Source organism: Daphnia magna, linkage group LG4 (genome assembly GCF_020631705.1).
Source record: "Daphnia magna isolate NIES linkage group LG4, ASM2063170v1.1, whole genome shotgun sequence".
NCBI lineage: Eukaryota > Metazoa > Arthropoda > Branchiopoda > Diplostraca > Daphniidae > Daphnia > Daphnia magna.
In genome coordinates, this window is record NC_059185.1 from 11,787,672 (window position 1) to 11,814,237 (window position 26,566).

Genomic DNA, 26,566 nt, shown 5'->3' on the forward strand with positions numbered 1-26,566 from the left:
CATTTAAAAATAGGAAGATCGTTTCTTCTTGGTTAACTGAAAGAAAAGATAAGGGCCACTTCAAAAACAATAAAGCTATTGGACCTAAGGACCCCAAACCATTAGACAGAAAATATTGTTTATAGTTCTGATTACGTTGCGAGTGGAGAAATAAAAATCTTTGGCAGTATATGCATGAACGAGTAAGATTTAGAATCGTTGATAAATTAACAAGTCGAAATTCTTTCATCGGAATATACGCTAGCAATCATGCGTTTCATTGTTGTCCCCCATTAAAGAATAAGTTTTGTTTTACCTTACCTTTTCAGATTTCTGCTAACCTTAAACCCAAAGGCCTCCTCTGGGTACGGAAGTTATATAGGGAAGGCGGTGGTTTTAGCTGTGCAATCCAACAAAACTGGATGCTGAAAACAAACCGAAACTTCCAATGAAAACCTCTGTAAATGTTAAGCAGAAAAAAAACGTTAATTACTTTGTTAGTTTAGAAATAAAGCATCACGTACTGTACGATTTGCAAAGATTACGGAATGGAAAACAGGCGACGCCCTAATACAGGTATGTCTCTTAATTAAATTCCTGGCGAGATCTGTTCAATACACAAGACCTGATAATATATAATCGCTACGGTAGAACAATCCATCCTTTTCATTAATGCGGCGAGTATAATTCGAGTACGCTTTACTTCTAGAAAGCTTATTCGTGGTTAGACCAACTCATGAGCGCAAACAACAGTAAATATGTAAGAAAATCTTTTCGTTTTAGCGCCAAAATCTGAAGTACTATCTAGAGGCACCTTAAAAATAAACATCATAAAAAAGATGGCTAACAAAAAAAGTCACGAGAACACACCCATGGTACTTTGACCTGAACTAGCTTACCATGTTGAAGGTCCAATAAAATTGATTTCAGATGAATATGATCCCAATAACCAAAGGCTGGCCTAGATTGTTTTGGTAAAAGGATAATGCTGCTATATGTGCCTCACTTGACAACAGCTCTAAGAAATTGCCTAAGGTTTTCTATGGAAGATTATAAAGTTGCAAGCATGGTTTGTGCACGACAGGAATGGGTGTTTCTTTTTTCCAAATATGCCTGTAATACATTGAGAAGCACATTCTAACATTAAAATTAAGTTTAATTAACTTCACTCACCCAAAATAAAAAAATGAAGCTCATCAAGAAGTAGCTTATTGGGCCAACACCTTATGAGCAATACAGGAAAACAAGTGCTGCAACAGCAATATCCACAGCAGTAATTGCATCCTGTTAACTATAATGAAATAAGAAAAGACATGCTATTAGCCTAGGCATTTCAGGTATAGATTAAGCTGTGATAAATGTGTCTAGGATTTCCATAACGTTACCTGCCAGGGTCAAAATCCTCGTCATTGCTACAACTTGACGTGCTATAAGAAAGGTAAAAGACCGCAATTCGGAGAAAGTGAAACAAAAAATTTATGACGACACCAGCGAGCTTTATTCCGCCATTTAACACCTCCTGATGCCTCGTCTTCGCTGATTTATGGCAATCGATTGCTCACATTGCATAATCGATTTTTCATTAGGTAAACTTAGAAAAACAAACGAACCGCGCCAAAAACTCGAAAACCAAAATGGCACAATTAAACGACCGAAAACCTACCCGATTAAATCAGGATCTATCCGTACTGATAGGGAGTAAGAAAAAAATAATTAGACTACAGATATGTGGAGAGCAGAATGCAAACAGAAACACTACAATTTCAGTGTGTACAACTGTTCCAAGATAAAGGTTAGCCAGACATTTATACCTTGAGCTCCACATCTTCATGAAACAAAGCTCGACGCAGCGGCAAATGCGGAATATAGGTACTTCCTTAAGTGTTTTTATCTTTGATGTTAAAACAGGTTATGGAACTTGAAGAATAATTTCCTATTTCATTTCTGTTGTGATATTATTTCAATGTGCACTATTTCAAATGTTGTTTACTTTAAATAATCTTTAATAATGATCAAATAGTACAGTCACCAACCAGCTATATGACGTCGTCAAGGTTTGCGTCTTCCTTAGTCTTTCATTTTTCTCAAATCCAGTTTCGGCATGTTAAAAGTGGAAGAGGCACAGTGGGCGACGATATTGTAGGAGCCTCACGTCCCGGTCAACCGTTACGGGTATCCAGCTGAAGCAAGTTATGCGACCCGTGATGTTAGCTGTCCTAATGATGATCAACTCCGAACCTTTCACCACACACGGTCCTTAAGAATCCGTAATTTTTGGGTTTTCTTTTAAGGAAGACTAGGTAAACCAGTGGGAAAACTCACAATAGAAGAAATGCCAGACGAGCCGATGTATATCAGTCGTTCAGCAAAGCTAGAATCAGCTTCAGTTTAATATTGTCATCCTCGGCGAAAGGATCTTTGTGAAGAAGAAAAAGTCAGTTCATCATGATGCCAGCTCACCTATTCAAGTTGGCGATACTCTTCCTTGGTTTCATTGGATACCTTACTGGAACAAAGCAATCTTCACGGGAACTGCGATCGATTGTCCACAATCACAGAGACAGACGCAGCATCTACCTGAATTCTAAAGCCCCAATCCTTATTGGTAAATATTAATAAATTTTACGTTTGATTTTTATATTTACCATCATTGATTATCACCATAGCGGCATTTATCACGATTCCCATTTCGGTGGCTCTTCCAGCCTTGAGAGGCCGTAGCGCTCGGTCACAAACTGAGTACAACGCAACTGAAGTGCCTTATTCCTACGATGACCCACTTTATGCGGCCCAGCTACAGAAAATCGACATTTACATGGACTATATGGAGGTTATTTGTTTTATCCTTATATAATATGCATTCACCTTTTCTTATATCACCAATTCACCATCCGTAAATTGCACTGGTCGTTTTGATGTAGATTCGGGATGATATGTGTCGACAACGTTTCATCTGTGAAGTCGCCTCATCGCCGGACACCTATTCTCCGTTGTATGGCATTTTCAAAAAGCAGCTCACGTAAGTCGCTAAGAAAGAAGAATTTCAAATAGAATCGTAAAATCCAGCAGTTATCGTATCATTACAAGCTCTTTTACTTCCTGATTCACGGGGGAAAATGGGATTCAACTGGTTTTCCCGTCGAGAATCCTGTATTTACAATAGTAGGGTGTCGAGACGTGCTTTGACTCTTCCTCTTTTCGTTTAATATTCCATTGAGATCAGCTTTGTTTTCTTCTGTGCGGTCACGGCCGGTTTTTGACTTTTTCTGTTTAATATTTCAGAGGCAAGTAGTAAACTTTCATTCCGTTTTATGTGTTTTCCAGAACGGATTTGGAGGTGAAGAAGTCATATTTCAGTCGTTTCTTCCGCTATTACAATGCGCTGATTGAAGGAAAGAAATCAGCTATTCAACACCCTGCGAATCCAACTGCCATTTGCCATCAGCTTTTCGGTGAATGCCCAAATGACATTAAGGAAACGATCAACATGGATGTGTTGCACATCATGCAGTTCCTGACGCAAAAATTCCACATCGAATTCGCCGACACCACGGCCTAATTTTTGAAATACTGTGTGCAAAATTTAATTAATTTATTGGTTGCAAATTCGTATTAAAGACGTATTTATGCTTTACCTTTTTATCATGTTTACTTGTTATACGAAGTTTGTTAACCAAATATATAATGGTTAAATACATTATTAACGAGATCATCTTTAAAGAGTACTACCAGAATGAAATAAAATTACTTTTGTTGACAAAGATGTAACTTGACGGGGTTCCTTCCATGAGCAAAAGTAGAAAACAGGAAATGACCTGCACGATCGTATCTTGAAAACAAAAACAAAATAAAGACGTGATAAGAATAAGTTATTAAAATGAGACAATGCAAGAACGAAAGCGTTATGCTGCTACGGTATGATTGGTATTGCTATGAGCTATAACGATAACTTGTGTTACAATTTAGTTTTTTTAAAGCTTTTATCTGGGTTGAATTCATTTACCCTGTATCCCCAATTAATTTTCAGGAACAACTCTGAAGATATACTTGAACGAAAAAAGCTAATCTTGTGACTAAATCATAAAACGCAAAGGTCATCTAGGATTCATTTCACGTCACTTCTGTTGTTTTTGTTTTGCTTTGCAGACAACAAATAATTTTTTTCATCATTTATTACCTTATCTTGTTTTCCCGTAGTTATTTAAATCTCTATATTCAGAAGTTCGAGATAAGTAGCACCACAATGTTTGACTCCTCTAGTCGCTTTATCGTTTGTCTAGGTTCTTAACTGTACGAGAAATGTAGGCCTCGATCCCTTTCCGCACAAGACAAACCATTTGTGGAGACTCACTCATTAGTGCCGTATATCCCGATTTTGAGCCTATGGAAATGGATTTGGAAAACGGGAAAGAAAAAATGAAAAGGTTACTTTTCACCAGGTACGAAATAAAACGAATTATTAATAACTAACAAAAGTGTTTGAAGTCCCTCTACGTCAGCCACTTTGTTTCCTAGAGTCTCAGTGGATTTAAATTTTCTATTGACTTGATTGCTGAAAGAAAACTGAGACAGCTATTTTAAAGCGGTTTTTACAGTTACTCAGTGCCCAGAGCTTGGTTTGCTTTGTTACTTGAAACGACCACTTGTGATTACAAGTAGCAACAGCTCTTGAAAAAGTCATAAGGAAAATTCATTGCTCTACCCGTCCCTACTTGTCGTCAAACTACATCAGAAAACAAGCATCGCAATAAATGATCCTTTAAAAGATTGCTAAGTGACAAGCAGGAAAGCAACTTGACATATAGGATAATGGATGCTTTCAAAACAGATACAAATAGGATTTTTTTAACGTACCTTAATTGACTTATATTACTCGTCAAAGAGGATTTGCCTCTTTCCGGAGAAGTCATGTTCTGCTTATATAGGGGCAAGACGATTGTTGTACAAGATCTTCTTAGCGAAGAAATCCTTCGGGAGCTCAAAAACCTTGGCGAGGTGCAAAGTTTGTGTAGAACCAATATCGCGCACAACCTGTTGTTTATTCGCAAGCATTTTTTCATCGAAATACTCCTACTGGAATCAACCGTACCTGGCACAAATAGAAGCATACAAAGAATCAAAAGTCTTGCTGAAATTTGTCTCGAAGAAACCGCAACTGAATGCGGATTTAAAATATTAATTTACTCTTACCATTTAATCACTCGCTGCTGGACGAATGCTGGAGTTAATGCACTAGCTGGGGATGTTATCGTTCATCACAAAACTGTGCATGATGAGCTTCGTATTATTTCCGTGTCAGCAACGTCGATTACCCCGATTACCTACGAAAATATTTTTTTTGTAAATACAATTTAAATGTATACAGAATGTTCAATCACTTAACACGCATGTAATTTTAATCGCGCGGAAATCAGCACTACTTTGGTTTTGTTGTGACCTGAAAATTTGAATTAGTTTTGCAATAATATTTGAAAAAAAAAAAAAATACGAAAACGCATTTTTACGGTGTCAACGCCAAATAAATGTTTCGCGAAAATGATGAAATTTTCATTTTTTCTTTTTTAAAAGATGGGCACCGTAACTAGGCCGCTCTCAGATCATTGATTTGTTCGTTCGGGCCTTTGATTGTCAACAAGCCTATTTGCTAACCACCGGAAATTCCTTTTCCTGGCCCCGCCAAGTCTATAGAACGCAAGTTGCAAATCAAAATCGAATGGGAACGTTCCATTTCCCCGGCCTGACATACAACTCAATCACTTACGATGCCCCAACTATATCGATTGGCATTTTCGGTTATTAGTGGTAGAAAGGTTTGTATTCGTGCGGCTCGACTTTTTTAAAACAAAACTAAATGTCACTCCCAAGAATTTTCCCCATTTCTTTGAGTAGGCCGAGCACTTTCGAATACTTAAGAACGCTAATGGATGAAACAAAACATTAAAGAGTTTCTAACAGTGCTAAGAAGAAAGCTCGACATCTTAAATTTAGAACGTAGGTTTGTCCATAGTCTTCACGAAACCTTTTTCAAATATAAAACATGTGTTAAGTTTGAACTATGGTGCAAAGTAACAGAGCTAACTTACATACTTATAATTTTTTTTTAAATACTACCCCCAAGGAGCTGCTGCTATTCAGGCGAAAATCCATCAATAGTTGTCAAAATTTTATATTCCAGATATAAAACGTTTCTTCCCTGCAAGATGGATAAAATGAAAAAAGAACGATTTACTAATTTAAATCCATACCAAGCAATGGTTTTTCGGGCCAAATTAAATCCTCCTTTTTGCAGCTGGGATCCATTCGTGACGTTAAAGGAACTATCAATGTCCAAAACATATTGCGGAGACATGCTGGACAGGACGATTTGTTGGAATGGATTTCAATTTGTTCGAGAAGTTCACCAAAGACGATTCTAGTAAATGGATTTTTCTTTGACATGTAACGGAATACTAGGAATTTCAGGTAGATAACGACGGTGACGACCGATAGTGCTAAACCACTGTAATTAAAAACGAAGTAGTTAGATATGACATTAATTGCTCGTGCTTACGCTCATTTTTTAACACACTGAAACCAATGTACCTGAATGAGAATGAAAGAAGAGAAAAAGGAATGATGATAAGAATGAATATTTCTGTGATTGCAATAATCCTTAAAATATTTATGCTTTGAAGTTCAATTAATTCAAAGCCCTTCTTCAGTAGACCAAAGGCACTTGGAGAGAACCACTGTAAAGCAAAGTATAGACAATTATTGTTAATAATTTGAACTTTTTGCCACAATAACATTACCTCAACCACTTCTATGCCATAATTACTGACATGAAGAAGGGCAGATAGAAAAATTGGCAGCCATATCCCTAAAAAGCAATTTGATTACCTCAGTAATTACTAAAGAATGTATAGCTTCAGGAAAATGGAACTTGCAAGGGAAAGGAGGGAAACAATAAAAAATCAGTGAATAAAGGAGGTTGTGTGTGTTGTCATCTAGCAGCAACTGTTCCATGAATTCAAAGTTGATTTGGGCCTGGTGAAATGTTTTATGAAGACGTAGCAAGCTCGTAGCTGAATGGGCTAGTAGGGTTCTGTAATACATGTTTTCACATTCAGACCTGTAATGGTATAGCGAATCAGAGTTGTGTAAAATGAAACCCTATTGTTTTCAATTTAGGCAACTATACCTCAAAAAAGGGATCAAATAAACCACAGTGAAGCAAATCACTGAGAACCAAATGGAACCCAAAATATAATCGGTCCTGTTTCGTACAAAGTGTGCCCCAATCGTTCTGAGTCTACTAGGGGGATGACCTTTTGATATTTCTATTTCCTCTGCAAGCAAAGTTGGTTGGTTTATATCTTGGTTATCGCTCATTTCAATACTCAAATAGTGTCCACTTTCACAAATATATAGTTTGTTATAAGTCTAAAATTTGAAATGTCTACAAAAATTCAGTGCAAAAGTAATTTTCTACCAGCGTGGTTCAACCATATGGTTCAACATTAAAACTAGAAATAGCGCCTTAGCAGTGCAGCGTGAAATTTCTGAACTACAGTGGTTTTCTTTCAAAAACGTTCCAACGGTTACATGCAAAAAAAAAATTGATGAAATGAGAAATGATGATTTCATCATTGGTAATAGAATATTTGGGAGAAAGTTGACAAAACAAGAATATCTAACCGCTCCAAAATTGCCATTTGGGAAGGCTGTTGTTTAGGGGTTGGCTCTAATTCTAATGCTTGGTGTTCTATGGCAATGGAACAATCCCAGAATGGAACAAAACGGGAGACTGCGACTTTCACACTGAAAATTCTCGACGTGTTACCACGAGATAAAGTCACTATCTTCAAAGTTTCTGAGTATTTTCCCGATAGATCTTACAATCGCTAGCAAAATGCATGATGAAAATGGTAACGAGCATGACGGCTCATTTGTGGTACCGACAAGTATTTTATCGGGTACAGGACGCTCGCTGAAACGATCTAAAAGCATCAACAACTCTCGTAATCCCTGGATCGATTTGTCTCCAACACCAAGTCCTGAGTAAGATCACCATTACCACTAGTTTTAGTACTTTTCGACTGCCGTTTTATTGTTCTATTTTTGTTTACAGAGAGATTAGTAGTAGCCACGAATCTTCTCTACCTATTTGTTTGAGGCGATCGTCTCAGTGGGCAACACTAAGTCCTTGCGGCAGCTTTGAAGAATTGCCGACAGAACTAATCTATAACATCCTAAAATATCTCCCATGTAAAACTACTTTGCTGCTACTTTAATTCTATTGATTGCACTAATGAGACATCTTGCAGTGACAAGCATTGGGCACCTTGGCCAAACCTCCAAAGATATGCGAAACATCCTCATACGTTGGACTGGGACTTCTCGGATGCAATATCGCCTAATGCAAACGGTTTTACGTACCAGGTTAACTTCTCAAAAAACGTGGAACGGAAAGCTCTCTTTGCCCAGTGAACTTCATATTGAATGTCAACGGACGGGCGTGCTTCTCAAATTGTTGACCTGCCTCTTTCCCACCTCTCAAAGATTGGGACTTTACTACCAGTTAATCACCGAGGTATATTTACCTTTAAACAAAGAAATAATGAAAACCTTTCACAACAACGAAACCGTTGTCATATTTCTGTTGAACAACAAAAGGTAAAGCGTGGAATTCTGGAGCGGTCTCCGGATTACGAACCACATTTAATGGCAGCAAACGCTGGAATAATCCTCCATTCAATGATATCTGGTTGGGATAAACGCGAGTGTACGAAGGTCTACTCTCTTTTATGCCAATGGAACAATATTGGCTCAACGGTATTCTGAAAATCACCTTGATGTTTTGAATTGAAATATGTTAAGCTTTTTTTTTTACTTTTTAGCTGGCCGACTACTTGAAGAATCCTATTTCTACAAACGCAAACGTTGAAAGAAGTCTGCGAATATACTTGCGTTCACTCTTCTTGGATTTCGCTGCGCCCTGTGACAGATCTATGTGGATAGGAATCGTCTTTGATTGCCCAGAATTGTCGGATCACCAGGATTTAGCTAAGCTACTTCTTCTCTTGTATGCGCCTCTCCAACCTGGCGGTAAAAAAGAAGAAAGATAGTTCAAGTAGACATCACTTCCATGATTTCCATTACAGGTGCCATAATATGGGATTTTTTTGAGGAGGACATGGAGTTTGCCTCTTACACAGAACAGTATAAGATGTTAGCTGAAACATTAGCTGGTATTATTACGCCAGCTCGAAAATATTATTCACCCCAGCAAGTGGTGGATGTAATCCAATCCCTGACAGGTAGCCTTAGATCCAAAGTAATGATCCTGAATGGCTCTCTTACGGTACATCGTACTTCTAGGGTTACCGACCTTATGGCCAACTCGGTCAGCGGCGGCTTTTTTGCTGTGTCTTCACTGTGTTGATAGCAAACCTTTCATAACATACTTTAAGCACCTCTCATCCAACAGTCATATGGGAATGGCAATTGAAGTCCTGTCAAACATCTTCTATATTGCATCAGAATTCATCTCAGCAGAACCTTTGGTAATCTATGATAACAGAAAATTGTGAAAAAGTTCAATTAACATGTGAGGGTTTCATACTTAAAGGAAAATTCAGGAATAAGTTATCGATCTGTGCTTAACCTTATTCGAAATGCAATAAATTGTGGCTGGAGCCATGATGACAGACAAGCGATAGTGCAAGAGATGTGGAATGAAATCAGAGAACTGTGTGTCAACTTATTGGATGATGCTGTCCTGATAGGTAACCATAAAGAAGGTAAATTTTATGTGATTAAAATTCAAAATTTCTCTTCTTATAAAGGAAATGCTGAAGAATTACATAACCTGATGGAGACATGGAAGGAGATCAGTATACAACTTACCTTTTAACGATTCCTTGCACAGGTTTGTTTTTGGAAAACGCTATGTGTTTTGATTTCACGGGAAAGCCAAGATTGAACTGATGTTTGACAATTTAAAAAAATATAATCATCTCTACTTGTGGTTGGATCTAAATCATTTGAAATAACTTGATTTAAAAAATCGGTACGTCAAAAGCAGCTGTCTTTCATGTCGATTGTTTGATAATTTGTATTCAGAACGGCGCCAGATTTCATGCTTTCCAACACACAACTTTAAAAATAATAATTCCCTTAAAAATTGATTTTAAGAACAGTGAAAACTGAAACCATCTAACAGACAGAAAAATGCTTAGATTTGCAATTAAGTAAGACAGAAGTCACAGAATCCCATTAGACAGAGCTACCAAAAGTAAAAAATAAATAAAATAAAGAAAAAAAGAAAAAAAAGTATTTGTGATAATTTATGGGAAGAACGTAGAAGAGGCCTACAATATATGTTTTGTTTGAAAACACAATTCATTTCAGAAAGAATGTAATGGGGAAGCTGTTTATTTAGCTGTTGAAAGTTGAAGGCACTTTACGTGATATAGAGTGCCCTTAAAAGAGATGACTAGATTTTCACATTTTTAGTTCCATCGTTATTAATAATCTAAAGGCTTTTCTGAACAGGAGGTTTTGTTTTTATTGTTTTAAGAGAACGCACACGGGAATCAGAGGACTTGGAAGTTTTCACAATTGGCGAGCTGATCGTCGTCTTTGCCAAACAGCCACGTGAACATTTGCTTTGCTTTCATACTGGCCCGTACTAGACCCTTGTTTCGTATCCAAGAGTTGGAAGAGCCTTGCCCGTTGGCACCATCAACTGTCGATGGATCGACAAGCCCTTCCGCTATCTCTTTCTGAAGCTCCTCCTTCAGCCGGATCTGCGTCAGGATTCCAACCAGCAACTCATCCACGTTGTGATTTATTACTACGGATACCTCCATGAATTTGGCTCGATAGGCGCAGGCGAGACATTTCCCGTCTGTAAGAGGCAATAAAATGTCATCATAGTTGGAATGCAGCATATATAGTGTTATGCCTACGCAAGTTGTAATCGTAAATTGAAATGGAATGACAAAACAAACTTTAAAATCTATTTCGAGCCAAATAATAGTGAAAATAGACCAAAGCTGGGGGACGACACGCACTAAATGACGTTTTGTTTCAAGTAACAATTGGGAGGTGGAGCTTGTTGACAAATGGCAGAGATACTGCTGTAAAGTGTAAACAAACAAGGCTTAACCGGACATGTTGTTGGTGTATACAGTTTACCTTGTGTTGAGACAGCACGACTGCGAACGAGGTCAATCTTATTTCCGACAACTATAATTGCCCTGGAACGAAGGGCGTCCCAGTTCTGTAAACGTGCCAGTTCGTCTTCAGTTGTCTTGAAGCTGTTCTTGTCAATCACGCTGTACATCATGACAAAAGCATCGGGAAGTTCGTTTCGATTCATCTCAACCTACGTCGAGCCAAAATAAAATCAACAAGTTTCTATCATGTTATTGCCAAAGAGATACAATATCAAAGGAAAAGCAATACGAGGAGTCCCCAGTCTATTGGTTTACATGAAAGAGACTTGATATGGTTGTTACAAAACAACCATTCAGCCAGAAAAGAAAGGTAATAAAGTCAACTGAATCATTGCTAGCCACAACTATTGTGTTGTGCAGCAACAACAAACTGTAATAATGCAACTTTGTCTTACCTTTATATTGCTGCAATAGGTGAAGACGAGTTCTGATTCCTCCCCATTGAGCATGACAAAGACGGACTCTGGATCAGTGTCATCTGTAATTTAGGAGGCAAACAATTTGCTACTGTCATTCAATCCAGAATCCAGGATGATAAGAAAATGATTTGTGTCTACTGCGAACGTGCCGCACGACCCAGTTTGGTCGCTGTTTATAAATAATACGACGTTCCAGTCACTGTCTGGAAGTGTAGTGATTTGATGTAGAGCCAAAAGAAATCTGCCAAATGACCTGTTGACAAACTTTGGTCGACTCGACACCTATTTGACACGGATAACACAACACCTTGACCTGATTTCCCCTTTATCACGGTTTTGAGTCGCATGTAAACTAAAAGTCTTGGAAGTCATTTTTGTGCCTCAACCTATCCCACGACCTTGTTGAAAACGGTTGCTGTAGACAGTTTGCATAACGCGTTTTACATTTAATCTAATTCTCTTTTGGCGCTTATTTACAGTCCACGCGCTAGCACGTATGGAAAATCGATCGGCTCCTTTTTTTCGACGGTAATAAGCTTCTACTGGATTCTTTCTTTTATTTTCTATTTCCTCAACAATTTACGATATCGATCTTTTTTTTTTTCGTATTCTAAAAGCTTACCGTTCCGGATTCGGTCGTAGGCGTTAATGCAGTCGGATGACATGAATTGGCCGACCATGGCAGATTTGCCGACACCATGGGACCCTATGATGGCCACACGATAAGTCCTGACGTCGCTGTGATGCTGGTGATGATGCTGTTGCTGATGCGATGACCGTTGGTCCGTTCCGATAGCTTGTACATTTTCTCCCGTTGACGCACCCCCACTCGACCCGTTACCAGGAGCTGCTCGGTAATTTTTCGTCACGTCACCGGTCGAATCATGTTGCACCGTGCCGGGAGCCAAACTATTGCTGCGTGAACGACGGCGTCGGAACGAATCTCCTCTATTCACAACACCTGAATGAGAGGACAAACGTGCATAGTTAAAAATTCATGTTGCAGGCATCGTCGACAAAGTGGATGAGATCAATGAAGGCATCCCAACAAAATTGATTCTGCATTCGTGAATTGGTAATGATTCACGTCAAATCCGTTTTTCTAATCTTTGCATAATTCGAGTCAGATATCATTGAGTGGATTGAAGCCCTCCATTCCACCCTGCTTCTCTTCCTTTAACGGCTGCCAGGTTTATTTGATTTAGGATTTACGAAGAAGAAAATAGAGACGACGCAATAAAAAAAGGAAAAAACGGGGGGGAATGGAAGCTATTTCGGTCGACGGCAACGCAACAGCGCAGAGCTCGGCTGCTTGTTTATTGATAGCTCGAGAGTGGTTTTCAAACTAACTTTATCCATCGAGAGATGTAAGAAAGATAGCTTTCAATTATATATTAGCATTGTTGGTAACCAATTGACGTCATTTTTTAAAAGGCCCTCAACGTGTAGAGTCTTCGTTTTTTTCCCGCTACGTGTCACGCGTTGTGCAACTATAACATCGGAAAAAAATGTGTGCGTGCGCTCAAGAGAATTCCGATCTGACTCGACAGACATGACTCGAATGGATGAAATATGCCGAGAAACAGAAAACTTTTTTTCTTTTTCTCCAACTGTATCCGTCCACTTCTTCGTTTCGAAACCGACCTCGATGTGCTGTTAACAAGAATCTAAATTTAGCTTGTGAGTTTTCAACGAAAAAACAAAAATTCTCGAAATGAAGCAGCCGCCACAGTCCGAGCTGATGATGACAAGACAGAAACGTCCAAAGTCAAAACTGTTAGTTTCATTTGCTATTATACGATCCGCTTTAAGATATATATGTATAATGACTGTTCATCTTTTTTTTTTTTGCGCTACGCAGGGTCTTAAACAAAAGAAGATCGTTCTTGACGTCGACATTGCTGCCAGCGCATCAGCGGATCAATTGTCGTCAAAGGATTGGTCCCTTCTTTTGTTTTCCTTTCTTTTCTTCACGTGATGCTGCTGGAACGCTTACATATGGTACACACACAGACGAACCGCTTGGTTGAGCGTAGCGTTTGGCTCTGCCTCGCCGCTAATTTTAGACGACGGCCACATTGAGAGAGAATAGAGAAAAGGCTCCTTTCCTCTTTTTTTCTTCTTCTTCGTTCCCTCAGCCCTCATTTACTGAGGCGGATGAGGAGAGAAGAAGGGGGGGCTATAAATGATTTCCATGCTCAAAAAGATCAGCAGCTGCTGCGTACTTGTGCGCCCTTGGTGACTCTTTTTCAACATCGTCTGTGTTTTCATATCGCCCAAATTGTGATCGCATGACAGATTTTTACTTATAATTTTTGTTTTGTTTACGGTAGGAGACTCTCGTTGGATACAGCCCGACAACCAAGAGGAGATCAGTGCAGCAAATAAAACATGTTGGAGGGATCCGGTATCACAATATTTAGCTCACGATTGCAAACAAAGGCCATGACGATGTCTGGGCCTTCTTAAAGGACTTTATCCGCCGATCACAAGCCGCCAATAGGCGAACCAAAAACTTCGTGCAGGCGAATTGTTTACTGTAGGGGGATCGTGTTCCAGGTGGCAAGCGTCAAAGAGGTCCGTCGAGTGACATTCGATACACAGAGTTAAGGGACAGATGCCCCCTGGAATAATAGCCTCTCTATCCTGGGGTGGGGAGGGGATGTAAATGAAGACAAATACGAACCTTTGCGAGTCAAATCGAACGAACGGAGTCTGTAAGAATCTTCGTCCACATTACTGGCGGCGTTGTCGTCATCGTTGCCTGGACTGTCGGGCACGTCGAGGAAAGTGGACCGACGCAACGATGAATTGGCTACGTGAAACGCCGAGCTTGAGCTGCTGGCTCCGTGAACGCGGACGGAAGTGGCCCGTTTGTTGAGCGGTTGATCTTTCGTACTGTTGCATCCAGGCCGGCCGACTTGCGGAGAGTTACGGTTCGCCAATTGTGATCGGCTTCCGCCGCCACCAGCCGTCCGTTGATTGACTGTAGCCCTTCTAATTAGAGACGGTGATAAATCCGGTGTGGAAATGGCCGGTGCATTGCTACCAGCTCCGAGTGGCGGTTTCGCTGTGCTCGCCGACTGGCGAATGGATCGCAGTCCTCGAGGAGATCCGTCCGGAGTTTCGTTAAACGACGAGTCATTCATCAATCCGGCGCCGACGCTGGGAACTTTACGTAGAAACGATTGATAGGCATCTTCGTGTTCCTTGTTGCCGGCTAATCCGCCGGCTAGACTTCCACTATTAGCCCGATCCAGATCCAGCGCTAGATCCCGTCGTTTCACACGCGGCTTATTGGCTCCTTGAAGCCGCTCACTTTTCGAGCGTCGGGCGCTCTGACGGGATTTGCTGCCAACCGGACCCGATCTACCGATGTGGTTGTTGGTAATCACTTCTCGACGGACTTCGGGTGAATCCGATCCGGACGAACTTTCTCGATTATTACCACCGACACTGGCTTTCATCGCGTCAAATGTCTGACTGCCGGACAGGCAAATAGATGAAGAACGCTGATTTTTGCCAACAGGAGCAGTTGACATTTTTCCTTTTTCTCAATAAAAAATGTCGATTTGTTTTTGTTTTCTTTAGGTCTTCATCGACTAAACACCGGATGAAAGAGATAACAAAAACTCTTCCGTGCTCACCAAGAGCCGAAGGTTCAGACTGAGGATCCAGCGGCAAGAAACTCTCGTCTACTAAGCGTTGCACGTACGTCCCCTCCCCCTTCTTTACTTACCCCAACAAAGTGGGAGCTAAACGGGAAGGAAACGACACTAGCGACATCCAGTGATTCATCACACTTCTTCGTTCGCACTAGTTGCTTCACCACCGACGACTCATGGACCGAATTAAACAGCTATTCACGTACACGCAATTTCCGACTTGAATTTTAATATCAAATATCCTGTCTGGATTTAATCAGTTTAGTTGATTTCTATTACCTTGAACATACCAAGTTCATTTACAGCATTTTGGATAAGATGGTTTAAAGGACGTAAAGTGACAAATTTCGGGACATATGAAAAGCAATGGCCTGAAATGTGGGACAGTATGGCATTTTCGGTATTCATAGTTGTATTCTAGAAAGTTGCACTAAACAGTTAACGTTGTCAGCAGAGCTTACTAATGAGCAATCATCCGTTTGCACACTCAGAAAAGGCTAGACACCAATTAAGGGCCAATTATAATTGGTGAGACCAGCACAATGTAGAAACCAACCACCACATTACAACGACAATCGTTAAGTGATAAAAGCATAGTAAACTTTGTAGAATTTAATGTATTCATCATTTTCAAAGCAAAAGTTCATCACATTGAAATTTTCCAACATTATTGAAAAGGAATTCCGGTCTCGATTATTAAAAGTACTGGACAGCAAAAACCTGTAAATTCCAAACGAAAACGTTAAAATAACTGTACAACGTATAAGATTGGATTAAATGCCAACTAGACGTCATTGAGGATAAACCAATCAACACTGTCCTTCAGACTGGGGCGGTAAATAATTCTAATCATTCGAAAAAGAAAAAAACGCCAGCCAAGGTCAATTCATTACCGATGGATCCACTCGGCAGAATGCCAGGTTGAACAGAAGCCTCCTGGTTCATCACATTGAAATTTTCCAACATTATTGATAAGGAATTCCGGCCTCGATTATGAAAAGTACTGGACAGTAAAAACCTGTAAATTCCAAACGAAAACGTTAAAATAACTGTACAACGTATAAGATTGGTTTAAATGCCAACTAGACGTCATTGAGGATAAACCAATCAACACTGTCCTTCAGACTGGGGCGGTAAATAATTGTAATCATTCGAAAAAAAAAAAACAACAGCCAAGACAAATTCATTACCGATGGATCCACTCGGTAGAATGCCAGACTGAACAAAAGCCTCTCGTCCTAGACCTGGAAGAGATATGCTTGAATTATTAACGATTCGAAAACAATCCAACATGTGCTAGAAAAACTGTCTCAGAGAATGTAGGTAAGAATAAGTAACATCATTAACCCTCTGTTTACAAATTTTGTTACATCATATTTAATTAAACCCATCATAAAAGAAAAATAATCACCTGAAAGGGAGAATCGTAACACTGCAGAAATCTTTGAACAGAACCTAAGAAAAAGAAGAACAATTAAATTAATAAATAAATGCTAAAAATTCTCATGTTCAGCCAGGGCTTCAGTGAGGGCAAGAGGTTTCATGATTTTATTGCAGAGCCACCGCGTACAATGGATGCACCAATCAAAGCTATCATCAAGATATTAAATTAACCTAACAACTAAAAGCCAACCTACCGAACATCGAAACGACTTCCGATTGACCGGAAACTTCATCCATATTCTACTTCACCACAAAAGCCGTCAAAACTACCCTGTCCCGCACACATGCACCAACGACCTGTCATAAAATTGAATAATAATTAAAAAAACCACCAGATTGAAATAACTGCAACTGTTGCCACCGTTAAAGCAAAAGCGAGGATAATAATCCTTGATTGCTCCCAACATGGCTTTACAATGTACCCGGCCAAAGTTAAATTTTGACACCTCCTAACCTAATTTCAAAGGATGGACGCGTGGCGATCGGGAAAGTAAAAGTTCAGACCAGCCTATAATTACCTCGGCACTCCATGCAGAGGATCCCAGGACAAAGACATTCAGCAGCATAACCACTCAGCAGCCATCTCCCAAAAGCTAGCAGCTGAAACTGTAAAACGAAGTAAAGAAAAACGTGAGTGCAAAGTAGTACAACAATGCTGCAACTGTCACCACCGTAAAGGCACAACCAAGGTAAACAATCCTTGGTTGCTTCCGACATGGCTTTTCAATATACCCGGCCAAGGTTAAATTTTGACACCTCCTAACCCAATATCAAAGGATGGACGCGTGGCGATCGGGAAAACATCGAATAGGATAGTTTGTAATTACCTAGACACTCCTCCATGCAAAAAATTCCAACACTAAGACATTTAACAGCAAGACCTATTCAGCAACCATCCCCCAAAACGTAACATCTCGAACTGTAAAACGAAGAAAAAAACAAGCATAAGTGCAAAATAATCCAACATTACTGCAACTGTCGCCAACGTTATGGCACAACCAAGGAAAATAATCCTTGACTGCTTCCAACATGGCTTTACAATATACCCGGCCAAGTTTAAATTTTGACACCTCCTAACCCAATTTCAAAGGATGGACGCGTGGCGATCGGGATAACATAGTACAAACTAACTTATAATTACCTCAGCATACCTCCATGCAGACGATCACAGCACGGATATTCAACATCGAAATCTCCATTCAACAGATATCCTCCAAAAGTTAACACCTCTAACTGTAAAACGAAGTTAAGAAAAACGTAAATGCAACGTAGTACAACATTATTGCACATATCGCCACGGTATAGGCACAACCAAGGTAAATAGTCCTTGATTGCTTCCAACATGGCTTTACAATATACCCGGCCAAGGTTAAATTTTGACACCTCCTAACCCAATTTCAAAGGATGGACGCGTGGCGATCGGGATAACAATTTATATAGTATCGAATAATTACCTCATCACCACAGCTAATCCCATGGTTATTAAACTCCTATCCATCTATCACCATCCAAAAGCCGGCTGCCCCAACTGTAAAACGAGGAAAAGGATGAAGTGGTTAACTTAAAAAATAACACAAGTGAGACTTTGTCTAATATTGCTGAAGCTGTCGCCATGATTAAGGCACAATCAAGGTAAATAATCCTTGGTTACCCCCAACACGGCTTCACTATTCCCGGCCAAACTTAAATCTTGACACCTCCTATCCTAATTTCGAAGGATGGACGCGTGGCGATCGGGATAAAACCAATGGCAACTACATCTTATGATCCCAGACCTAAGATACCCAACAACCCACACTCCCACAACCAACACCCCAAACCGTTGATCACAGGAAAGTCGAAAAGAATTTTAAAATATATTACAAAATAAAAAAAACCAAGTAGACACCCTGTAACAAAAACCCCACCTCTAATACCACCCATAATTAGACAACCGCCACAAACATTACCCCCCGGATTCCTCCCCAATTACGGGGGAGGTATGAGTAACGACCAGGAGAACAAATAAACCAGCAGCCAATTACCTGAACACCAAAAGACGAAAAGAAACTAGCAAAGGCCGGACCCCTCCAATCGTTCGAAATGGCACTGCCACTGTTAACAAAATAAAACGCCGTTAGAAACAATAAAGTCCACCACTAATATTGTTTTAAAAAAAATCACTTCAGAAAATTTAAGTTACCATTGTTAAATTGTCACCACAATTTTGTATGACAGGGATAACAAATCATCATGTAAAATAAAGAAAGAAAATATCAACAAACTCACTCTGCGAACTGCCAAAAGCCTGTGAAGCAGCAACAATATACCTGTAACAGAAAAAAAGTTACAAACCAGAACACCCAGCAAACAAATCTAATTGCTACAGCACAAGCTCAGAGAATGTAGGTAAGGATGAAATTGATGTTCATCATTAAACCTCAGAGTGGATAAATTTTCCATCATGTCAAATAACACCTGACAACTTGAACAACACCCACCTGAAGCTAAAGCGCCACAGTTTACGCAGCAGGGAACGCAGCCAAAACACCTAAGAAACAAGACGCGATTAAATAATATTAAAAAACAATATTCAAACCAGAGAGCTCAGTGAAATTAAAGTTGACTTCATAACCTGTTTGGTTTATCTGTCATATGCTTGTCATTAAACATCATTGCTCTCCAATAACAGAAATTCTATTTTACCTTAGCACCCTTCGGCAGATCCTGAAGAGCCAAACATACCCTGCAAAAAAAGTAAAAATTTTAACACAAGACCAACAGAAAAACCAAAACTAGGTAGTTAAATGCTTCAGTGTTAACTCTTTGTGGCTTCAACCTTGGCAAAGCCAAATTCAGACGAACGAGACTCGAGTATTCATCATTTAGGAATATACGACAAGGGGTACGCTACTACCTCGCCTATCAAATGTCATACACAACCATGTAAAAATTCAAACTTACAAAACAAATGCACCACAGTAGCCATGCTGGAATTCCCATTGGTTGCAACAGCAAACTTCACATCCTTCCCTTGCAGTGGGCAGCAAAGGAACATTCACCTCCCTGTTGAAAGAAGAAATTTAACATACAACCAATACAACAGGTAGTATCAACTACTTTTAATGCATCAGTGGAAACCCATCTTAAATTCAAAATTTGAGCTAGCCAAATTCAGACGAACGAGACTAGAGTACTCATCATTTAGGAATGTACAGAAATTGTTATTCTATTACCCTACATAACTAATGTCAAGTGGAGACCTAATCACATACAAATGCCAACTTACCAATCAAATGCACTGCAGGAACAAGAACCATGGTGGAAAACCCATTGGGTCCCCCAAGAAGAATCCACTTACTCCTATTGTAGCACACAATGAAACATTTCCCTGTAAGAGAAACAAGAATTAAAACACAACCAACATCAAAGTCAGCTTTAAATACTATCAATTTTTCAGTGGAAACCCATTATAAATTCAAAATTTGATCAAGCCAAATTCATACGAACGAGACAAGAGTACTCATCACTTGAAAGTTTAACAAGACATGGGAAATTAACTCACCTATCAAAATGCATCAACTGGGCAAGTTCAGCAACAAACAGCAACAACCCTGAAAAACAGGACAAAAATATTCGAATAACTGCAAGTTCCACAATGTAAAAAAATCTATGAAATCTTTATGCCGAATACACGTGACTTTGACATCAAAATTTGCATCAGACAGACATGATAGAAAATTAATTCTGGCATACCATTGATGCCAACACGTGAGTGAAATGCAGAAAGATTTCTTAGCTAACTAGATTGCAACATTCACATGGAGATATAACGGGATGAAAATTTCAACTTACGAAACCAATGTTGCAAACAGACTGCAGTAATGGAGGAACCATGCTGGAATGCTTGTTGTACGTCACGTCGGACTTCTTTATATACATCATTCAACGTTGCCACAACTTTTCTCAGAAAATAAGATTTCAAATAGTTAAATTTCATTTTATTTCCTTTTATTTCACAAGTCTATTCAAAAATTGCATGTTTTTTTCTGTTGTAATAAGACTCGAATAATCAAACAAAGAAAATTTTTTTATATTCGAAAAGAAAAAGTTTGTCAATGGCAACGCTCAAATTTAAGAACTGAATAGAAATGGCGGCATTCTTGAACATGACTAAATTCTATTATCGGTCGTACAGCTGGATTGGTTTCCCGCTTTTTCTGGCTTTTAATCTTCCAAGAACCACCGAGACCAACATCGGAGGTTGCATTTCATCACGGATTGCGAAGAACAGTAAGAGAAGCTTTCAGTCTAATGGACTTGGGGTACAATCGAGATTAAATATCGATCGAATTGTATTGTATATCCCATGTCATTCGTTTCTTTTGACATCTGACGACAGCCAGCACAAAAACGTCAAACTAAGTAATCGTGATGTCCATCATTTTTCTCCATCGAGTATCTTCACAACCTTTAACTCGCAATGCCAATCAATGGACTCTTTTGAAATCAAACCATGTCAAAGACGTTATATGGGACACGGAGAAGAAAGCGAACGCAAGTTAAACATCTAAAAATAACACACCTGACGTATACCATAAAAGAAAGTTCCAAAAAAAAAAAAACAATTTGCTTTCCCTTTTGGTGTAAAGTTACATAACTTGGCAGGGCTATCGTTGATATGCTAATAGTATTTCACTTTCACCCATGACAGCTCATCACCTAAAAATCACGTCTAATTCATTAGATTATTGTTTGAAAGACAAGACGAAGAAAACACAATAATCGTCTTATTCCATTTTTTTAAACGAAAAGATGGACCCAATGCGCATGCGCAATCCGGTGCTACGAATTTCCGGCCGGATAAAAGATGCGGATGGCATCTGGATGAGCTCCAGTCGTCAAAGAAAGCCCCACATAGTTCAAAGGCTTGGATAACTCTGACCAGTGCTCGTCTCTCTTTCGGTTTCTCCGCTCATTAAAAATGGAACCCGAGGATTGCGTCCAAATGGATAATTGTAATAACATTACCCAAAATTATTATCTTCCCACGCTCCAAGCGCGAATCGACTTGGAGATGATGGAGTGGTTATCTCGACTGCAAAATAATCGACGGCTACCCGATTCCATTTTCTATCCGCTTTTATTGGCGTACGCCATCATGATCATGTTCGGCGTGCTGGCCAATGGCTTAATTATAACACTGGTACTCCGCCAACGTTCCAGGTGAGTTCTGATAATCCCCCCCTCCATTCTGTGACACACCGACCATTAATCAATTTGAAAATGGCGCTGGTTTATCTGCAGGCACCAATTACGTCACCTGTTGATGATTAATTTGTCCGTCTCGGATTTACTTCTGTGTCTGGTGACTATGCCGTTGACTTTCATGGAATTAGTTTGTTTCAGCTGGCCGCTAGGCAACTATCCGTTGCTGTGCAAGTTGGCCGGCTCGATGGAAGGCGTTTCCGTTTATTGTTCGACATTGACGATCGCCAGCATCGCCATGGATCGCTATCACCTGATTGTGTTTCCCGTTCGCAGAGAAGGTCCCATTGGATACTGGACTGTTTCGTGTCTCCTGCTGGGCATCTGGACGGGAAGTCTGCTCTTAGCCTGTCCTCTGTTTCTCTTCCGGTCGTTGAAGCACTTGCCTTTAAATGAAGGATTGCTGGGCATCGCATCCATCGAGTTTTGCGTCGAAGAATGGCCCGATTCGTCACCCGCCGCTCTGATTTACTCACTGGCCAGCACACTGTTCCAATTTCTCATTCCGGCGATAATCATCGTGTTCGCCCACGCATCCATTTGCGCCCGTCTTCGACGCAGATTTCAAGGTACCAGTCGCCGCGCGGGAGCGCACAGACCCAAAACGCATCACTTACTTTCGGCCATCGCTTTGACGTTCGCCCTGTGCTGGATCCCGCTTAATTTGTTCAACATCCTGGACGCTTTTTTTTTCGTTTTATCCGACGTCCAGCAATTGAAATTGACTGTCTACGCCGTCTGTCACTTGGCCGGCATGAGTTCAGCGTGTCTCAATCCAGTTTTCTACGGCTGGCTTAACCACAATCTGCGTGCAGAGCTCGTCCGTCTATTCCCGCAGCTCGTACGGTACACGAAACCGGCCTCGAACACGACGACGACGGCCAACAACAATACGACCATTCAAGCCCAGCTCACCTTGGCCGATGCTATTTCGTACGTTTGATTTCTCTTTTTATGTTGGTAGAATTTTTTTCTAAATTCAGCGCCATCTAGTCACCTGAAATTCGAATGATTTCAGTCAAAGAGCAAACTGTGTTACGATCGCAATCCAGTTGTTCCTCCGAGTTTTTTAAAAAAGATGGCCATCATGCCACGTCGGTGACCGTGAAGCATTGTTGCCTTTCTCTTCAATCATGGACACGTCTATCTATTTAAAAACAAAACATAAAAGGAAAATCTGTGTCAAATAATCGCTGGACGTTTATAGTTTGACGACGAATCCGTGCGAAAATGTAATAACTCTTTCGTTTACTATCCATTTCAGATGTAAAAAAAACAATTTGTTATTTTAAAAAAAATTGAAACTCAAAAGAAAAATGAAATAAATGGAGGTAACTTTCGATCTGTTCAATCTACACAGTTGTTGATGAGGTGATGCACAAATGAGGCAGGGCGATGATTGAAATCCATTCACGCTGCGAGTGTGTACGAGTCCCGCTCTGAATTGAGCTTAGTAAGTTGACAAATAAATGAGCAGAGATCCACCATTTGTTCCATCAACAAATAGAATACTCTGACTCATTTTCGGGTCATTCGTATTTGAATTTTAAAGTGGTGCTTCGCAAACGAAATAGGTTTCAAACGAACACGGACTATCGTTCCATTTCAATCCTTTCCCATCGCGGTTCCACAGTTCCAGACAATGTTCCTCTTCGCCATTTTCGTATCGGAAATTGTTCTACAAATAAATTTAAAATATTCCGTTTGAATAATAAAACAATTGGAAAGTTTAGTTGTTGTTTGTTGTTGGGAAAATGCATAGCCTTGAAAACGAAACAATTTCTGTGACGGTATTCGGATTCTGTCGCCTGTTCTGTAAGGTAATTGTCAGACGCGTTTCTTTCTTACCGGTTCTCCAGCGTTCCAGTTGGTGAAGGTCACTGGCCGTCCTGTCGACATCCAAAAGAAACTGCCCTCTTCTCCTTGGTCCGTGCCGGCCGTCCAGAAATGTTCGTTTCCGAAACCTAAAACAAAAGTGATGTGTTGAGGTGGTGTGATGCTATTCAATCGCATGCAACAATGTACCGAATTCTTTAATGTGTTTTTCTAGTTGGTCGTTTTCCAGTTGGCTTTCGATGCTGGCCAATTGCATTCCGTGGTAATTACAGAATTTGGCCGACTTGTACCAATTGGCCTACGACGGGAAAGAAAGGAAAAGGTTGTATACAACTCATCACGTCAATTTGCACGTCACGTTTAGAAAGGAATGAAATCATCACCTTTTATCGCAAACGAGACGTTCTTTTCGAACGTATCAATAATTACCTTGAAAAACGTGCCAAGGTAGTATCTTCTTTCGCCCAGCTTACTTAACGGCATGGTCCAATGAGCTGTCAGAAAACTGCTCTTTGACGGCTCTTCCACACAATTCAGACATTCTATTTTTTAAATGGGATTTTAAAACAAAATTGATAACGAAACAAAGGTGAGCATCTGAGTTGTCAATCAACACACCGATAGAAAGAAAAAAAAAACAAACAGGTGAAATCTCTTTATCAGACAATCCACTAACCCACTGACCCTGTTCGATGGTCACGCGGGAAACAGAATCTATCGGAAGAGAAAACTTACTCTCATCCCTAGGCGCAGAATAGCCGACAGATGCGAGAGCCAAACACAAAACCAACAATTTCAACATGACGACGGATCACAAGTTTTCACCGAAATGCACAACTGATCAATCGAGTCAAAGTTGTAATCCAAATTCGTTCACTGTTCAACCCAATACATAGGCGACACTTGGACTAAAGAAGAAGAATAAAGCCAAATGAGTTTGAAATGACTTTGCACGACGAAGGTCTGAGGACCATTGAAGCTGCTCGTGGGCGATGGCGAGAACTTTTACCTGGGCAGCACACGCACCTGTAGATACGTGCGGTTAACGTCAAGTACGCACAGGGAAATTTTTTTTCTGTTCACAGTCTGCCATTTGAGAACCAGTTTTGCAGCTCCGCCTCCTACACCCAAAACTCTCTTTTTTTTGTTTCATTTCCCTCTCTCTCAGCGTGATGGCTCTTTGCTGAATTTCCTATACTTGCGAGAAAAGAGCACAACATTTATATTTACGATACCAAACGTGGCACGTAACGCATAGTTTATGGGACGAGAGCGGAGAAAGTTTGGAAAATTCTTATTTCCACTTTCACTGTCCATTTTCTTTGAAGGCGTTTTATGTTTTTATAGAGACGGACCTTTCATCGATTTTTATCTTGTGAGGATGACACAAATCACGTCTTATGGGGTTGGATGGGAAAGGAAGATCGTCAGGGTGTGGCCTAACGTGAAGGTCTGCCAGACGATCGAAATCAACGATTTTAAAACAAAAATGAACTGTCAATTATTTTCCTTGTTGCATAAATAATCGATTGTTGTAGACAAGAAATCGAACTAGTGGAACGACATGCAACAAGGACATTTTCAATTCTATTTTTTTCCAAGCCGATTGTTCCCAGAATTTATGTCACTTAGCTATACGGAGTGTTGTAGCTAAACATTAATGTTTACCAAAGTATCGAGCTGTATTCATTTCCTTGGAAATTCAGGTTCCATTTGAGTTTGTTTTACTGAATGTCACATGTTTCTGTTATTGTAGCCGTTGACAGATGCCATTTGTAAATCTCTAAAAGGAAATTCTACCGTACTGTGTCTTGAATTCGAACACACAAATACAAATTTTTACCTGAGTAAAACAAACAAAACTCAGCTGCCAATAAGATTTTTTCCACTAATGAGCTTTTAAAAAAACTCCAAAGAAATCTTATTTCATGTTTTTAACTCTTCAAATGTTCAAAAGGAAAGTTAGTCTTTCACACGGTCTGTGTATCTCCTTGAACATCATCTTCACCCACTTTTTGATGATGGTTAAAATAGAACGAAAAAATAAATAATTAGAACGGGATGTGTTGCATTTGAATTCGAGTGGCATATTTCCCTTTGACGTCCACTCGATGACAAAGTCAAAAAGAAATCTGTCAAATGCTCCTGCAGATTGCACGAGGCCAATTACTTTCGTATAAGGCCATGACAGAAAATGTCGATTGAATTTACATGATGCGACATTCATTTGTGGAAGGAGAAAATTCCGACATATTTTAAAGATCGCACTAAACATCTATGGGCACCGGAAATGCACGAGAAACTTTCTCCTCTCATTCACGAAGACAATACGAGCAGCGGCCATTTGGTGGGGCACGCGTGCCGCACAAACGTTTCGCGCAAAACCCTACAGTATAGACGAGTTCTCTCTACACCGTTGCGCGTTTTCACGGCGGGACAATAAACAGGGAACGATACCTTTCGTAAGTCGTGAGAAAGTCGGTGGAAACCGCTAAACTCTCTGGGAAAATGAGCGGTGAGAGAAAGTTTCTAGTTTGTTTTTGTCTTTCTTTGTTGCATTTCAAACTGTGTTGCAGAGCTGTTGAGAGCTTCCCTGAATAAAAGATGCGTGAATCGACGACATTTCATGTTTCTGAAAGCGACGCGGATGGCACGAATCCGTTAAATATGACAACTGGGCCGTTTTTTATTTTTATCTCTTAAGAAATTAAATAATTTCGCATGGCCCTCAAAAAGATGCGACCTACTTTCTAGC

The 26,566-nt window shown here is 39.9% G+C and overlaps 6 protein-coding genes and 3 long non-coding RNA genes across 13 annotated transcripts; 5 read left to right on the plus strand and 4 right to left on the minus strand.

The window, feature by feature from the left end:
- Positions 1 to 1,436: 1,436 nt before the first annotated feature.
- LOC123471547 lies at positions 1,437 to 2,436 on the minus strand. 2 transcript variants are annotated; one of them, XR_006646224.1, is made up of 3 exons: positions 2,302 to 2,436; positions 2,013 to 2,217; positions 1,437 to 1,949 (listed from the first exon to the last, which is right to left on the minus strand). It is a non-coding gene; the product is annotated as an uncharacterized LOC123471547 (long non-coding RNA). The 2 variants fall into 2 exon arrangements; XR_006646225.1 differs by having other exon boundaries at positions 2,013 to 2,235; positions 2,302 to 2,427.
- Positions 2,328 to 3,688, plus strand: LOC116920343. The gene is made up of 4 exons (XM_032926560.2): positions 2,328 to 2,584; positions 2,646 to 2,809; positions 2,901 to 2,998; positions 3,304 to 3,688. Exons 1-4 carry the CDS (start codon positions 2,425 to 2,427, stop codon positions 3,536 to 3,538), a joined length of 657 nt encoding a protein of 218 aa, XP_032782451.2. The 5' UTR covers positions 2,328 to 2,424; the 3' UTR covers positions 3,539 to 3,688.
- A 453-nt stretch (positions 3,689 to 4,141) lies between these two features.
- On the plus strand, positions 4,142 to 5,341 carry LOC116920497. The gene is made up of 2 exons (XR_004392730.2): positions 4,142 to 4,418; positions 4,495 to 5,341. It is a non-coding gene; the product is annotated as an uncharacterized LOC116920497 (long non-coding RNA).
- A 434-nt stretch (positions 5,342 to 5,775) lies between these two features.
- On the minus strand, positions 5,776 to 7,487 carry LOC116920326 (transmembrane protein 33). 2 transcript variants are annotated; one of them, XM_032926540.2, is made up of 7 exons: positions 7,160 to 7,487; positions 6,906 to 7,090; positions 6,771 to 6,838; positions 6,562 to 6,707; positions 6,225 to 6,478; positions 6,067 to 6,172; positions 5,776 to 5,998 (listed from the first exon to the last, which is right to left on the minus strand). In XM_032926540.2, the coding sequence occupies exons 1-6, from the start codon at positions 7,348 to 7,350 to the stop codon at positions 6,144 to 6,146; spliced, it is 873 nt and encodes a 290-aa protein (XP_032782431.2). In that variant the 5' UTR covers positions 7,351 to 7,487; the 3' UTR covers positions 5,776 to 5,998; positions 6,067 to 6,143. The 2 variants fall into 2 exon arrangements, with proteins under 2 accessions (XP_032782431.2, XP_032782430.2); XM_032926539.2 differs by having other exon boundaries at positions 6,063 to 6,172.
- A 142-nt stretch (positions 7,488 to 7,629) lies between these two features.
- LOC116920256 (F-box only protein 47) lies at positions 7,630 to 9,988 on the plus strand. Its single transcript, XM_032926412.2, has 9 exons — positions 7,630 to 8,019; positions 8,090 to 8,226; positions 8,286 to 8,551; positions 8,635 to 8,793; positions 8,859 to 9,066; positions 9,123 to 9,278; positions 9,340 to 9,524; positions 9,590 to 9,746; positions 9,807 to 9,988. The coding sequence occupies exons 1-9, from the start codon at positions 7,871 to 7,873 to the stop codon at positions 9,872 to 9,874; spliced, it is 1,485 nt and encodes a 494-aa protein (XP_032782303.2). The 5' UTR covers positions 7,630 to 7,870; the 3' UTR covers positions 9,875 to 9,988.
- Positions 9,989 to 10,057: 69 nt separating this feature from the next.
- On the minus strand, positions 10,058 to 15,365 carry LOC116920233. Its single transcript, XM_032926384.2, has 5 exons — positions 14,307 to 15,365; positions 12,243 to 12,581; positions 11,597 to 11,679; positions 11,161 to 11,350; positions 10,058 to 10,870 (listed from the first exon to the last, which is right to left on the minus strand). Exons 1-5 carry the CDS (start codon positions 15,160 to 15,162, stop codon positions 10,557 to 10,559), a joined length of 1,782 nt encoding a protein of 593 aa, XP_032782275.1. The 5' UTR covers positions 15,163 to 15,365; the 3' UTR covers positions 10,058 to 10,556.
- On the plus strand, positions 12,559 to 19,186 carry LOC116920478. Of its 3 annotated transcripts, none has more exons than XR_004392709.2 (4): positions 12,559 to 12,695; positions 12,826 to 12,987; positions 13,055 to 13,396; positions 13,482 to 19,186. It is a non-coding gene; the product is annotated as an uncharacterized LOC116920478 (long non-coding RNA). The 3 variants fall into 3 exon arrangements; XR_004392708.2 differs by having other exon boundaries at positions 12,580 to 12,987; positions 13,482 to 13,858; positions 13,954 to 19,186; XR_004392707.2 differs by having other exon boundaries at positions 12,580 to 12,987.
- A 2,223-nt stretch (positions 19,187 to 21,409) lies between these two features.
- On the plus strand, positions 21,410 to 23,264 carry LOC116920288 (neuropeptide F receptor). The gene is made up of 2 exons (XM_032926483.2): positions 21,410 to 21,933; positions 22,015 to 23,264. Exons 1-2 carry the CDS (start codon positions 21,692 to 21,694, stop codon positions 22,916 to 22,918), a joined length of 1,146 nt encoding a protein of 381 aa, XP_032782374.2. The 5' UTR covers positions 21,410 to 21,691; the 3' UTR covers positions 22,919 to 23,264.
- Positions 23,202 to 24,809, minus strand: LOC116920360 (C-type lectin 37Db). The gene is made up of 5 exons (XM_032926580.2): positions 24,547 to 24,809; positions 24,241 to 24,353; positions 24,001 to 24,109; positions 23,824 to 23,939; positions 23,202 to 23,653 (listed from the first exon to the last, which is right to left on the minus strand). Exons 1-5 carry the CDS (start codon positions 24,611 to 24,613, stop codon positions 23,522 to 23,524), a joined length of 537 nt encoding a protein of 178 aa, XP_032782471.1. The 5' UTR covers positions 24,614 to 24,809; the 3' UTR covers positions 23,202 to 23,521.
- Between the last annotated feature and the right edge of the window lie 1,757 nt (positions 24,810 to 26,566).

Coding starts and splice junctions, on each gene's coding strand:
- LOC116920256 (XM_032926412.2), top strand. CDS start 7,871: ATGCATGATGAAAATGGTAACGAGCATGACGGCTCATTTGTGGTACCG. Junction 8,227..8,285: donor CATCCTAAAATATCTCCCAT/GTAAAACTACTT, acceptor GACATCTTGCAG/TGACAAGCATTGGGCACCTT. Junction 8,794..8,858: donor GGAACAATATTGGCTCAACG/GTATTCTGAAAA, acceptor TTTACTTTTTAG/CTGGCCGACTACTTGAAGAA.
- LOC116920233 (XM_032926384.2), bottom strand. CDS start 15,162: ATGTCAACTGCTCCTGTTGGCAAAAATCAGCGTTCTTCATCTATTTGC. Junction 12,582..14,306: donor GTTCGATTTGACTCGCAAAG/GTTCGTATTTGT, acceptor CCTCTCATTCAG/GTGTTGTGAATAGAGGAGAT. Junction 10,871..11,160: donor TCGTGCTGTCTCAACACAAG/GTAAACTGTATA, acceptor TGCCTCTTACAG/ACGGGAAATGTCTCGCCTGC.
- LOC116920288 (XM_032926483.2), top strand. CDS start 21,692: ATGGAACCCGAGGATTGCGTCCAAATGGATAATTGTAATAACATTACC. Junction 21,934..22,014: donor GTACTCCGCCAACGTTCCAG/GTGAGTTCTGAT, acceptor GTTTATCTGCAG/GCACCAATTACGTCACCTGT.
- LOC116920326 (XM_032926540.2), bottom strand. CDS start 7,350: ATGAGCGATAACCAAGATATAAACCAACCAACTTTGCTTGCAGAGGAA. Junction 6,708..6,770: donor ATGGCATAGAAGTGGTTGAG/GTAATGTTATTG, acceptor TTTGCTTTACAG/TGGTTCTCTCCAAGTGCCTT. Junction 6,479..6,561: donor CTTCTTTCATTCTCATTCAG/GTACATTGGTTT, acceptor TTTTAATTACAG/TGGTTTAGCACTATCGGTCG.
- LOC116920360 (XM_032926580.2), bottom strand. CDS start 24,613: ATGTTGAAATTGTTGGTTTTGTGTTTGGCTCTCGCATCTGTCGGCTAT. Junction 24,110..24,240: donor ACCTTGGCACGTTTTTCAAG/GTAATTATTGAT, acceptor TTCCCGTCGTAG/GCCAATTGGTACAAGTCGGC. Junction 23,654..23,823: donor ACTGGAACGCTGGAGAACCG/GTAAGAAAGAAA, acceptor ATTTATTTGTAG/AACAATTTCCGATACGAAAA.
- LOC116920343 (XM_032926560.2), top strand. CDS start 2,425: ATGATGCCAGCTCACCTATTCAAGTTGGCGATACTCTTCCTTGGTTTC. Junction 2,585..2,645: donor TAAAGCCCCAATCCTTATTG/GTAAATATTAAT, acceptor TTATCACCATAG/CGGCATTTATCACGATTCCC. Junction 2,810..2,900: donor TTTACATGGACTATATGGAG/GTTATTTGTTTT, acceptor GTTTTGATGTAG/ATTCGGGATGATATGTGTCG.